Below are 14669 nucleotides of genomic sequence, written 5' to 3' on the forward strand. Positions count from 1 at the left end.
CTTGAATGGTGAAACCTTGGAATTTCATGATCCTATTGTAGCCAGGGTTGTAAAAAACCTGTGTTTTTTGGGCAAAATGGGTAAAATTGAATTTCCTTTTTCCACAACTTCAAAATATCTAACTTAAACGTGTGTACATTCTTTATGTGTACATCTTACATTATGCCTAAATATATATTTTTAGTGCATGTTAAACTATGTATTTGATTAATAAAATTGACCATACGATAAGGGAATAGTTGTTTACTTACAGCCCAAGTGGGTTTTTTGGGCAAAATGGGAGGAAATTTGAACTTCCCTTTCCTACAACCTCAAAATATGTAACTTGAACATGTATGTACATTAGGGTGGGTTGAAAAAAATTAGGTTTTTATTTCAAGTTGCTATATTGCGGAAAAGTTGCCTCCTTTAATAAGAAGAAAAATGACGTAAAAAATTTAAAATAAGTTGATATCTTCCGGTCGCGCATAGTACTTGAAGTTTATGCAATCTGACGAAATTGAACATTTTTCTCAATTTTTCTAATGTTACTTAAAATTGAACGATCGACACGCAAAAGTTTGTTATGCTTATTTTATGGTTCAATAAAATAAAATAAATTGAAACATAATTAACATTTCAATGTTTATCAGTCTCACAATGTGTTTGAAAAACGGGACTGACCAAATTTTTGCAAATTTCATTGTGCAGCTCTTTGCCTGCTTTGTCTGAACAAAATCACCCAGAACTTACTACGAAGAGGTGGCTGACTGTTGAGTTCCTCCTACACACTATCCAATTAACCACAGAAAGTAGGAGAGTGTAATTGACATTAGGGGCCGTTCAAGTATTATGTAAGCAAATTTTTAGCCATTTTTGGCCCCCCTTCCTCTCCCTTGTCAGCAATATTTCGTCATCAGCTCTGCCCCTCTGAATCCTAACTCATATTTTCATAAAGGGCGGTTGATGGCATAAGCATTATCCAAACCCCCCCTCCCCCCTTGTCATCAAAAGTCAGCAAATCGGAAACCCCCTCCCCCCATCGATGATGACGTAATACTTGAACAGCCCCTTATATTTAAAAATACCAAAATTGACACGTTCAAAATCTGATGATTAGGAGAAATTAGACGTAACTGATCTTGATGATAGTGTCGATCTGATGTAGCCGTCTCTATCTTTATGTCTACATACTTTAGTTGAGGCATCTATAACAAGTTTGACACATCTTTGGACTGTCCGAGTGTGGCAGGGAAACTTTTTGATGGCTCTGATGTTAGTGTCGGAGTTGATGAATATAATATCATCATTACATACTTCCCATAGCATTGGGTGAGGATACAAGAGGCCAGTATTCCAGTAAATAATCTGAAGGTAATCGGTAGCTTTATAGTTCATCTTAGGTAGCATGAAGTGTCTGAACTGAACAGAACAAACCAAGCACAACCAGGCTTTTTCACATTAGCCATGTAAGCTCAGTGCCCAGAAGGGCGCAATCATGCCGGAAAAAACTCCAGTTGGTAGTCCAGCCTGTTAATCAGGAGAAAAGAAAAGTGAGAAAATTAAAAATGTAACAGAAAATAACAATTTAGCTAGGCTAATGCAATTAAGCTTAGCATGAAGTGTTCAATAGTTTTTAATTCAGAGGCGGATTATCTTGCTTTTAAAATTCTTCTATACCCAATATATCTCGAATGTGTTCTGTCATCAGTGATCATAGCCAATATTAAATTTTCAGGGTGTGCAAAGAATGCATTGTGTTCAATTACTGGATTAACAACTTGAAATAAGCCGTCAAATAAATACTGCAATGTTTGAACTGCTAGAAAAACATGTTTAGTGCTTCATTGAAATACTTTTTATTTTTGATGTAGAACCGTGACAGAGGACCAGGATATCGAATTGGCAAATCCTCTGGACAATGTCTTGACTTTATTGCTTTGGATATGTCTAATAAATACAGTACTGCAGGTCTTTGCTCAGTATCTTTCTGGGTACTTCTAGAATTAAATAATCTCATTATTCATACTCCACCACAGTGAGCTTTTCAAACCCAGTAAGCTGTTATCCAATGGACCTAGAAAAAGATTTTGGCCCTGTGGGTGCACCATCTATATGCTGAAAAATATGATGGAAAGTGAGTTCATTAAAATGGAGTAGACACACGATCCACTGTAGTGGTCTTCCCACGTGCAATTCACATGTGCTCCAGTCCCACTCAGACAGTCGAGAGATGTGCCTGACTTGTTACCGAAGCCTCAACTAAAGTATGTGGAGATGAAGCTAGAGATAGCTACACCAATTCTACACTTATCAAAATTAGTCATGCCTAATTTTTTCAAAAAGTCAGACTTTAAACATGAACACTTTGAAAAGAAACAATAGAAGAAACTGTAAACCACTAAATGCTAGTTAATTTTGGTAACTATAATGTCAATTACACACACTATCCTACTTTGGATGGTTGATTGGACAGAGTGTGGGTGAAACTTGATGTGCAGCCACCTCATCGTGGTGAGTTCTGGGTCTTTTTGTTCTGACAAAGCATGCGAAGAGCTGCACAATGAAACTTGTAAAAATTTGGTCAATTCCAGTTTTCGGAACGCCTTGTGCGACTGATAAACATTGAAACAATGATGTTTTAATTTATTTTACTTTATTGAAAAATAAAATAAGCATAACAAACTTTTTCGTGTCAATCGTATCATTCAATTTTAAGTAACATTAAAAAAATTAAGAAAAATGTTCAATTTCATCAATTTTTATAAATTTCAAGTATGATGTGTGACCGGAAGACTAGTAGCATTATTTACTATGGTGCAAGACATGTCTAGCATGTGTAATAATCATTTAATCGTGCTATAGACTACGGCAGAGCGCAAAGATGTGCATGACGTAGAATCATGTAAAATGACCACTGAGGCAACAGTGACATTGGAAAATATTCATTATAGTCAATGCTTATGGTTCCAAGGGCATAAAACTGAATAAAGTTAGATGCTTATAGAATACGCAGAGGATGTACTTCACGTTTTCCATAGAGTTGAGGGTGATAACACAAATAGCGTGTGCTCAAAAATGCTATGTGCGGTTGGGGAGAAAATTATGTTCCTAGTAAAAGATTCCCATCTGAAACGACTGAATCTAAGCAGTATCTGGGAATTAACAGATGTATTGCAAATGATGCTGTTTCATCATCTTCTCACATCCACTCACAACCCTGTTTATTTTACAGGGCGTTTCTAGTTCCGGACTATCTCCATACCTACAAAGTCAAGGCAATTATGGGATATACTTGTCCGTACGATTTCAAAATGGAGGAAAGTACGAACGGAATATCACAAGCCACTGTGACGAATCATGTGATGGCCACAATGAACAGCATTGAAATAAAAGTTCTTGGAGCTAATGATCAACCAACTCAACTAACTGTAAATGGGTGGAAGCCTTTCTTGTTAACCATAGCCAGTTTGCCTGTTGCAAGGGCTGAAATACAAACCAAGGCCACAACAGGCAAAATGCCCATTGAGGTGGCTGAGAAAAAGATGCCCATAACAAATATGGATGTCATATATTTCAAAAATACAGCAACCTAATTACAGCCACTGTGGTGGTCGAGTGGTCATAGTGACGGACTCGCATCGCGGGGACCCTGGTTCGAGCCCCACCGTCACCACAGTGGTGGTCGGCTGAAGTTGGTTTTCTGTGGTTCCCAACTTCGAGGCGCAAATGCGAGCCGATCTCCCCGTTAAAAAGTCTCGCCACAGAGAGCAACAGTCCTACAAACAGTACAAATATTCAGTCACTACACATCACTCACTTCACTTCTGAGATATATGGCAGCACTGAAAAATCATACAGAACACTAGATATACGCTCAGACTGTTAGGTACACGCACTTTCACTTCCGGCGCAACTCACTAGGTAGTAAATTGCTTATGGCAATAGACCCGAGTTGTGCTCGGTTTGAAAAAAAAAAAAACCCCTAATTACAAATGCAATCATCATAAAAACTAAAAACTATATATACACGATAAAATATTATACAATGTCCATAAAAAATATTAATGTTTGTCTTATTATAAGTATGGATAGCTTCTTGATTCACCCCAACATGTTATAAAGAATGTGGAACGCTTCACGAATTTGCGTGTCATCCTTGCGCAGGACCAGGATCTTCTCTGTATCATTCTAATTTTACTATATGTACTTCCAAAGTGAGTACTGAACTCCCCATTAATACAGGTTAAGTCTGGCATGCCTCAGAGTTCAGTCCTCTCGACCCCTCTATTACTCCTAATTTATATTAATGATATACCTAACTCCATCAATTAACAAATTTGATCGCTCATTAGGCGTGTAGGGAAACAACGTGAAGAATACCTGGAGTATGTTTTATCAGCAGGGGTGCCTCAAGATAATGCGATTCAGCAAGTCCAAGCAAATGCTTCACTAACAAACTTCCATCTTCATGGAAAGTAACATTTTGTGTAGTATGATGTATGAGGAACTGCTTCGTTGTCATATAAAGAATTTTGCACTCAATTGTACGATTGATAAAGTAGCTGTGCTTCCTCGCACTATAGGCTATCATTATTATTTCATTTATGAAAATGAGCTGTTGAAATCGGAGCTGCTTTTCACTAAATCTGTGAAAGTTAACTCCTCTTTGACAACTACAACATTGTGGTTGAAAGAAGGACAGTGTGTCCTAAATTTCAAAGTGAAGTCACAACAACTGGCTGTTATGCCTGTGCGCCACTCACCAGAATGACGTTCATGGCGTATTCGACATGTGCTAAGAGCATAGTGACTCTTAAGTTTGAAAGAATCAAGGTTACTAGTAGTACCTTGAAACTACAATCTACACCCACTAATCAAATGGAATTTAAGGCGGAAACCAGGTGCATTTCAAGCTATGGCCATATAGTCCACACCTGCCAGCTGCTTTCGTTTTGCTTAGAAGCTGCAGACATCGAACTGTTGCATCCAAATTCAACTACATTGCCGTTTTATGCAGGTGGAGATGTGGGTTCAAGCCCACCATTGCCACAGTGGTGGTCAGCTGAAGTTGATTTTCTGTGGTTCCCAACTTTGAGGTGCAAATGCGAGCTGATCTCCCTGTTAAAAAGTCTTGCCACAGAGAGCAACAGGCCTTTAATGTCATAAAACATTGTATGATATTAAAAACAATAATAAACTGATTTATTCACACAAATAAATCATCTTTGATAAGAACATTTTCATGGCTAGAAATTTAATTTCATTGCACATTTTATACTTACATGAATGCTTGAAGAAATCGCTTGCTATTTTCAGATCTATTTCTTTATTACACGTATAGATAGAAATGGTGAAATGGCTATCCAGTAAGCACAACATGGGAATGGTTATGCACAAACATTTGTGGGATGAAGTAAAGAAGTGTGCCAAGGTAAGAGAAAACTTTTTCAGTACAGAGTGGAAAAAATTATATATGAAATTGAAATGGTGTAATGTGATGATAGTATTATGAAAGTTTTATCTATAGACCCAAGGTAAGGTAGGCATGCATTTGGGAGTTCTTTTACTTGAAAATAACTTCTGAACTTGAAATACACCATCACGCAAAGTAACTTAAAATACACCATTTGTAAAAAAAAGTTCTAGATTTAATTTTTTGTGATCTTGTTTGTTGAAACATCTATTAAAACACTATCACTTAATATTATGAGATGTCATCTTACTGATTTAAAACTTATCAGTTGATGAAGGCTGCCTAAGGGGCTAATGTGTTATCTAAAGTAAATTATAATGAGTTTAATTTGCTACCTTCTGAATTTCACCATTAAAGTGGGGAGAGGGCTCTGCCATCACTGCATCTGATCAGACACTTCACTTTGGTGTATCAGTATCCTGTTCACTTGACTGTAGCTCTTTCCATTTACAATTCAGTTTGCAATAAAGAAACTGCTGTGCACAGAAATGCAGGGCAGAACTTGTTGTATAAACTTCTAGATTGGGGTAGAAGTTGCTCAAACAATTTTATTTTTCAAAGCATGTTTGACCACAACTAAAACATGATTACCCTAGAAGGCATCTGGTTTGAGCCAATGTGGCTAACATGAAATACTGTCAAACTCTGTTGTTAGGACGCCACAGATATAACAACATTTTAAAAGTTGTGAAGTTCTATTGTTTTTATTCTCTCTTAGTATCTCATCCCGAATCTCTACTTCATCTCCCAGACTCTTGGAAAATTCTTATATCTCCGGAATTTCGACCATGATTACAAAAAACCCTACTTTTGGGGAAAAATAATTCCCAAAGAATTTGTATTGAAAAAGTTGGTTGTTTGTTTTTTTTTCCTTATATCACATACGTTGCATGTTCAAGTAACATTGTACAAGAAAACCAAATCTCGAAGAAATGTTTGATTTTATTGGGAAGAGAAAAAATTGGCCATACAGCCAGCATCAGTTTGGTTTCTCAACAGTCCAATTGGCAAAATGACTTGTGTCTGGGATGACCATATGTCCCATTAAGCCTGTATGTTTCGTTTTTTAGCTGAATGGAATTTTTTTTTTGTTTGTTTGCCATGATTTGATTTGAGTGTAGTTATGAAAGGTAATTTAACTTACTGTTGAGTGACAATTGATGAATTTTCATTAATTGACAATGGCTAGCATTGTGTTGCGTTTCTCTGAAGGGGAAAAATCTCTACATTCCTAACTCTCATTTATAAAAAGTTCTATTTTGTTTTTTAAAATTCCCATTTACTTGTCTGTGTATTGTTTTTAGTTAGAATTTGGATCTGCACATGTAAATCTCCCTAATTCTCTAAGATTGGAAGCTAGGGTATTTGTAGAAGAAATTATTTAAATTATGAGTTATTTAAATTATTTACAAATCATATTTTCCACCATAGGAAATCCTCACCACACCATTACGAAATCTCCTTAACATTTTTCTACTAAACTTATGTTTTCTGCTACTGATCATGCTAATAAAATTTATTAGTCTGGGCCGTAAAGGTCACATCTCTTTTCATCTGAAATTATTATTTGTTTCCACTCGTCATCATGACGCATCTCATTTTTTTGCCTGCTGCAATCTTTCATTTTTATTCTAGCATTAGTAATTATTAAAATTTCCTGTAATTGAGCATTTGAATTGAATGGTGTTACTAATTCTTTTTTATATTTCATGTCATTCATGAGAGCATTGTGGTCAGCTGATAAAGAATGTTTAATTATTAAAGCTATTTCTCTTTTGAATTTCCCAGTACCTTTTATGATATAGAATATTTTTCACCTCAGCTTCAGAAACTCTTTTTTTTTTTTTTTTTTTTTGTGACATAGTGGAATTTCTCAGAACCCTGCATTCAAAACCAATTTCTTCATTCACTTTAAATCGTGTCTTTGTGTATATGTACTACTTTATCGTACACCAACTCCTGTCATATATCGTGATACGGTAATTTCCAACCAGAGGAGTTGGGTGGGAAATGAAGGCTCCATCCATCGGTGGTCGTTCCAGGCTCGGTAGGTAAAGAACTTGCTTCTAATGTTCTATGCCTGATTTGAACCCATGGGCCTTGATGGTAGCCTTTATTAGTGGAAGACGAGCATCTCACCACGTTGCCACTAGGGCAAAAATATTGTCAATATGTATGATGATTACATCTGTATACGTATGATGATTAAATCTGTATACGTATGATGATTACATCTGTATAAGTGATTTTACTAATTTTCTGTGTTTTTATATTACCACATAATTTTGTCTATTTTCTACAAAGCTAGATAGTACATACTAAGACTGGGCAATATTAAAAGTTTTCCATCAGGATACATCATCAACCTTACATCACAATATAATGATATATTGAGCTTCCACTCAAAAAATTTGAAAGAGTAGGACGTGGGGGGGGGGGGGGTACCCTTAAGACAACATAATTATAGCCTTATGGGGAATAAACCAATTTTCTATTAAACATTTTAAATTAAAATTTATTTTCATAGCACAATTTCAGTATCCTATAAAATTGACTTGAGCCAAAGCAAAATGACTTGGTAACAAAAAACACAAACAGTTTTTGGCCAAAACAGTGTACTAGCAACCACAGGTAATTCTTTTGTCTTTCCTCAAAATATATATTATATTCTTTTTTTTAGATTCTTCCACAGTCCAGTCTGTTAACTCTTTTCAACAATGCACAGCAAATTATGAAGACCTGTAAATTTTTTAAGAATGACATTTACACAAAATGAGTTTTGAACCTTCAAACTGAGCAAAAGAAAAATTAATAAACCACATGTCTCACACACAGCCTCACCCCCAAACAACCTGAAAAAATGATACAACCTTTGCTTTGGCAAAATCATTAATTGCAATCTACTACATTTGTATTATTTGGCAATATTTCGATGTGTGTTATTCCCTTTTCATTTAAAAAAAAGTAGGAAAAGTAAGATAAAACCTAGAAAGTAGGACAAAATCTGGAAAGTAGAATATTTTACCAAAAATTAGGACAAGTGGGAAACCTGCAATGTCATCCTGACCATAAGCAGATAAAGGATCCTTGCAGGGAGGGGGCTTTTTAATTTAAGGGGGAGGGTAATGGGGGCGGTCACCCCCTCTATACCCACCTACGGTCGGGGATGAATTTGACATGAAGAGTTGCAAAACTAATATCAGTCAGTGAATATAGGTTTAAATGTTGGGGCCGCATGTGGACAAACACCACAATTACCATAATGTTGTTTTTCCATGTTTTTTCCTATAGAAGGGCCGATGTAAAGTCTGGCTTGGGGATCTGCCTAGGGTTCTTAATCCAGTGACAGATAATGCCATTTTGTGGTTGGAAGACTTAACAAACCAGGCTCCTATTCTTTTTTTTGTCTCCGGAGGCCAGTCACCCCATGGCCGCCCCCACATCTTGGGGCAGGGCCCCTTGGCTGGGATCTTTGGCGGGTCCCCAAGCCAGACTTTTCACGATTCCTTCTATTGTGAATTAATAGTATGAAAAAACAAAAAATGGTTGTATTTGTCCCTGGCCCCGGGGCTGAAGTCCAGTCAGCCCAACACCCACTATAGATAAGAAAGCCTCCACACTGACGTCGCAATGTCACAGAGTGGAGGTTGATCGTGAGGACGACCGCTTTTCTTCGTTCACAATATATTATTCCTTTCAATTCTGCGGAACCTAATTATTTTTTTTTTACAGATTTTTGAAGTTTACGCAATAACCTTGATCGTTCATAAATAAATAATGAAATCTGTTGCTTCACCGATAAAATTCTTTTCATAAATTTATTTTGAAAAAGTATCTGTGCACTATTAATTCCAACTTATTACCTTAATCATGAGAAAAAAAAATTGAGTTTAAAGCTTTTGCATTTCGATGAAAAGACAACCTTCTTCCTCTCTCTTGTTCTGAATGGTTCAGAAAAATATTTCATAAATATAAAAAAATTGTTTTTAAAAATAGACAAAAATTAATTTTTTTTATCTGAATGAAGATGAAATATAAACATCACCTTTTCTACAGCTTTTAACAGTTGAACTTCTAATTTCGACATAACACAAGGAAACAAAAAATAATCACAGCTTCAAATAACAAAAATTTTATACATTTATTGCAATAAAATTTAAATATTTACAGAAAAATTTTATAATGCTAATTTTTCAAAGTGTCGAGTTTTCTTCTACTCTTATCTACTTTTTGCATTACCAAATCATCATTAACTTTTTTGCAGTAATTTTTTATAAAGGTGTTGGTAGATGAATAAATTATTATTTTCATTATGTCATCTTGTGTGTGCCCATTGCCACATACATCAAATTGATGGTAATTTTCAGAAAGAATTAAATTATTGGTAGTGATTTCAGAAACCACTGATCTCTGATTCATCACTTTAAGAAAAGCACTCTTATACTCATTTGACAACAACTTGCAAACAATTAGGTAATTATATTTTATAATGGTAACAATTTCTTCACGGGGATACTTCAAACCTCCCCAGTCCATATTTTTTATCAGTATGTAAGCATCAGCAATGCGTGACATGTTATCATTCAATAGTATATGAATCTTAGAAAATTTACATTTAACACGTTTCAAAACTGAATGTGTACAATATCCTCCTATATACCCTAAAATGGGCAATAATGTTTTTAGATCAGCTAGCTCTTCATCTTTTACAACTATATGAAAATTATTCGATATATTTTCAATAGGGATTTCATCAAAAACATCACTATGCAATTCATCCAGCTTAATTTGTATACTCCCATGTTTATTAGATTTTATTAGTGAGGGAAGTAAGCTACAGAGTTTACTTTGTCTCAAAAACTTGGGTCACTGAAATATTATATTGCTAACCAGAAAGTTGTCTGTAATGACCAAACCAATTTTCCAAAGAATCTTTTTGAAATTTTCCAGTTAAAATATATTCCAAACCCAACTCATTTCTGCAATAAGAAACTATTTCGAGAATAGCATGAGTTGAATGTGTCAGAGCAGTGTGTGTTTCTTTTGTGAGACTGCCAATGTCAGTGAAATTTATCCCATGTGTCCAACCGATTCAGAATATTATACAAAAATGAAACCTCATCCTCTCAGACGAATCAGTTAAGGGTTCTTGAAAAACATTACGTTTCAACTTTCCTTTGAACACAGACCAAACATTGACTATATTCCACCACTTACATATGATATTGATATGTAAGTGGACAACATCAGAATTACTGATGTTGTTCCATATTTCAATAATCCATGAATTGGACCAGCAATGCTCAGCCCTTCAATGATGACATGGTTGAAAATTTGTAATGCTAACTTAACATTCTGATGTTCCAAATTAAAAAGGCCAGAGAGGTTTTGCAGTTGGTGTATGGCAATATTTAATAGTATTGCTTGATTCTTCTTCAAACAATTTTCTCAAAGTTGCAAATGAAGCACATTCAACTCACTAATGCCCCTCTTCAAAATATGTATAATATAATGCAAATTCATCATTTTTCTGGTTGATCCAGTTATTTTGAATACATTTCAAAATATGCACAACATCTACAGTAAAAACAATGGTCTGGAGATATCAACAAGATGTTGATACACTACTAAGCTTTGCAGGATTAGCGAAAAAAGAAACATTTTTTTGTTTTATTGCATTGTTGTCACTAGAAATACAAAAAACAAAGAATCCCAGTTTTTCCAATTCTATTATTAATTTATGAATCAATGAGTGGAGCAACTCAGCAGATATTTTTTTGAGGGGCAATACATATACAACATCTTTATAAATAGAGAAGTGACACTTTGAACCATAAATATGTAAGCTGTAGAAGCTACTCCATTATTATGCGACATTCCCCCCCCCCCCTATAAAATCGAGATAGTTTGAGATGAATTTCATCCATTAGTAGCATGACTTTTTTTGTCTGCTTCATTCAAGTAATGAACTTTACGTTTCATATACAGGATCAACTGGTCATCAGATTGCTTTACACTGGGACTGACAATATAATTAAAACTTAATCGTGGAATTGTTTGTGGGTGAGGAAATACTAAAAATGAACTACTATATAAAAATCTATGCATGGGGAGACATCGAGTGCAGAAGTGAGCACAAAATAATAAAATCTGTAAAATACCTACGACAATTTTTAGTGCACTTGATCAGGGTTTGCATATCCTTACAAACTCCTTAAAGAGTCCTAACTTTTTATTTCCGCACTGGAAGGGCCCTTATAACTTACTTTTACAGCCACTCCTGAAAAAGTCCTTATTTTTTTTTCTCTGAAGCAATGATCCTTAGAATAGGCATGCCCCATGGTGATGCCTAGAAAAATAAGAGGAAGCTTCCCTCAAATATAGAGAGGGAGAGAAGAGAAAAAAAATCCTCCTTTGTAATAGGAAACATGAAAGCAGGGAAGGAGATTAGAACATCCAATGCAGCTTTATCGTATTTAGTAGGATTTTAGCAAATTAATACGATTATACGCTTTTGCTTCTAATAAAATATGATTTTTTGCCAAATTGCTAATATTGATGTTTTCTGCCTATGTCGCAAACTAGTGAGTGTTAGAAATCGATGGTTCTGTGATGACCACTCTGCAGAACCAGTAGCCAAAAATTCCCCGCGCCCAGTGGTGAGGAAAAATTGAAACTACGCTGGGAGTTTTTGCGGTAGTTTTACTGATGCGGCTTAGTACCAAAATGGTTTCTAGACCCATGTGTCTGACTGTATTATGCAGTATACTGAGTGGTGCCTGAATCCTTTAGCATCTGCTTTATGGGTCAAATATTTTTCTCAAATTTCCATGGCATCCTAACCCTTTATGCTATCAAGAGTTATATAGCATATAATTTTTTTATTCAGGCCAAATTTTCTAAATGAACTTGTACCAAAAATTGAGCTAATAATTCATGCATTTTTGATAGATTCATAATAGCTTCTCCCCTCCATTATTTTCCAATATTTGAGTATCGTCAAAATTTTTTCATGTTTGAAATTAATAAAATTTTTTTTTTTTAGTTATTCAGTGTCCAGAATTTTCAGAATTTCTGGAAGTTTCAGAGAAAAAATAACATTGCACTATGCACTTGATATAGTTCTATTAATATTGATCATTCGGGTGACTAGTACATCTAATTTTGAGTTATAAATATCAGTTAATTTTCAACCCTTTAGCATCCATCTAATGAATTATTATCTTTTTGATGTTTTCATGGGATCGGGGGGGGGGGGGGCTCTGTGTCCCAGTGAGAAAAATCATATTTCATTTTAGATAAAACATTACGGTAGAGCAAAAATGTCAAAAGATAGACACAAGCAATCAATTTTTTCGTTGCTTTGTGGTTCTCTTCCTGAGAATGTTTTCTTTTTTAATTAAACCCTACCTGCTTCTTTCATGCAAAAATTATTTTTTCTGATAATAGTGGTGGATTAAAGTTGGTCAAAGCTCGGTTGCAAAAGAAAATATTGGGCCCCTTAAATTAGAAAAAGTGTGCAGTCCCTGGGTTTTTTGGGGTCCTCGGCACACCCTGGGTGTACCCACTGTTAAATACGCCTCTGTCTGATAATTATGTAACTTCCTAATCAATTTTTTTATGTTTGGGGTCCCCTCCTTCCCTAACCCACCTCTTTTTTCTGTGAATTGGAAAACTGGTTATGTTACGCTTTATATGAATAGAGTAGGATTTTTTTCCTTCAGAGGTTGGCAGGTCTGGTTGTGTGTATGTGGACGGTTCATTAATGCACAATCCAGTCATTTTGGGCAGCCCTAGATGAATCTCATTGTTTTTTGTCGTTTAACATTGTAAAATTTGTAACAGCGGAAGCCTGAGATAAATTAAATCTGGGGCCTCTACTGAAAATCTGGGTACCTGGTCCTTGGTGGGGGACCCTGGATTTTATTCCTTGAATAAATTAATAGAAATGAGAATTTTTCTTGGCCCTTACAGAGGGGAAATGTTTTACAGGCCTCCAGATCAGGAGTCCCATGGGGAAGTTGACAGGTTTCTTTTCGGGGACCTTGGTGAATCTCTTCTTTTTTTTTGTTGCTTTAGCAGTAAGAGGTTGCTAAAGCGGGAGCCTGCAAATCCACGTACCGAGCCCACCAAAAATCTGCATATTGGCTTTTCGCTCTTTGGTTGGGGCCCTTGGGTTTTATTTGTTGGTAAAATTAATATGAATTAAATTTTTTCTTGATAATTGCGAGGGGAATTGAGAAGAGAGATTAACAGGGCTCCAGTCTGGGGACTCCCATGGGGAAGTTGACTCATTTTTGGTGGGGTGCTTGAGGAATCTTATTGGTTTTCTGTTGCTTAAAGATTGTGAAATTTGTCATCAAGCTGGTGCTTTGACGTGCCACTTTTTATAGCGCACTGACAAAGTGGGACAAAATAAACAACGTATGATGTGTAGAGAAAAAGGAGGTAGGTAGCTGAAGGATGCAGGAGGACTTTGTCCCCTCCCCCTCTTTAAGTATAGCTGTATTCATAAACTTTTCCCTGATATTTAATAAAAAATGTTTGACTCGTTCACAAATGTAGATCATGTGAAGCTGTCATGACTTGTAGAAGAGAAAACGGGATGAGTTTTCTTAAAAATACATTTTGTGGTTCCATAAAAATAACAATGTATATGAAAGGATTTGAATGAAATATAAAGTTGGTTATTTTGCAGCTTATTAGCATATTCTCTTAAACAGTTTACAGTGATTTAACTCTCATTTGGTTAACATCTGATATCTCTATCTCGCAGGAGTGGTCGCAGCTAAAGCAATGAACTCCAGGTCTTTTCACGATAAAAAAAAATTTATTACAAACTTAATACTTCACTTCCGACTTATTTAAATCACTTTATTACTACTACTGCAACTCATACTCTCTTCTTTCATACTGAACTTTTCAATACCTAAATCCTCATAATACTCTGTTATTGTTCGAATTTGTGTTCTCAAACAGTTGCTTGTTACTCACGCATACAGTCACGGTATACCTTTTCCTTTTCAGCAGCTGTTCAGTAAATTCCTACACATAATATACTTTTAATTCTGAAAGGTGAAATCCTGCAACCATTAGACTAGAAATAAAAAAAAGGACATTTAAAAGAAAATCAATCCGCATGAGGGAGGGGACATTCTTTTGTTTTTAGTCTGCGATGCAACTTTTTTACGGGGAAGGTTGGGGTCCACCCCAT

The 14669-nt window shown here is 35.6% G+C and overlaps 1 protein-coding gene and 1 non-coding gene across 3 annotated transcripts in view; one reads left to right on the forward strand and one right to left on the reverse strand.

Moving 5' to 3' along the window:
* The window catches only part of Mgat2 (alpha-1,6-mannosyl-glycoprotein 2-beta-N-acetylglucosaminyltransferase), a 114879-nt gene that overhangs the window by 80916 nt on the left and 19294 nt on the right, over nucleotides 1-14669 (forward strand). For both annotated transcript variants that reach the window (XM_089239672.1, XM_089239671.1), the window contains exon 8: nucleotides 5324-5413. In XM_089239672.1, coding sequence (XP_089095798.1) covers nucleotides 5324-5413 — 90 coding nt within the window. The remainder of the gene's footprint in view (nucleotides 1-5323; nucleotides 5414-14669) is intronic.
* On the reverse strand, nucleotides 4102-4204 carry LOC149080558 (U6 spliceosomal RNA). Its single transcript, XR_016193629.1, has one exon. It is a non-coding gene; the product is annotated as a U6 spliceosomal RNA (small nuclear RNA).

This window comes from Pholcus phalangioides, unplaced genomic scaffold, assembly GCF_987345545.1.
Source record: "Pholcus phalangioides strain wild (caught in Gottingen) unplaced genomic scaffold, Ppha-v1.0 ptg000011l_1, whole genome shotgun sequence".
Taxonomy (NCBI): domain Eukaryota; kingdom Metazoa; phylum Arthropoda; class Arachnida; order Araneae; family Pholcidae; genus Pholcus; species Pholcus phalangioides.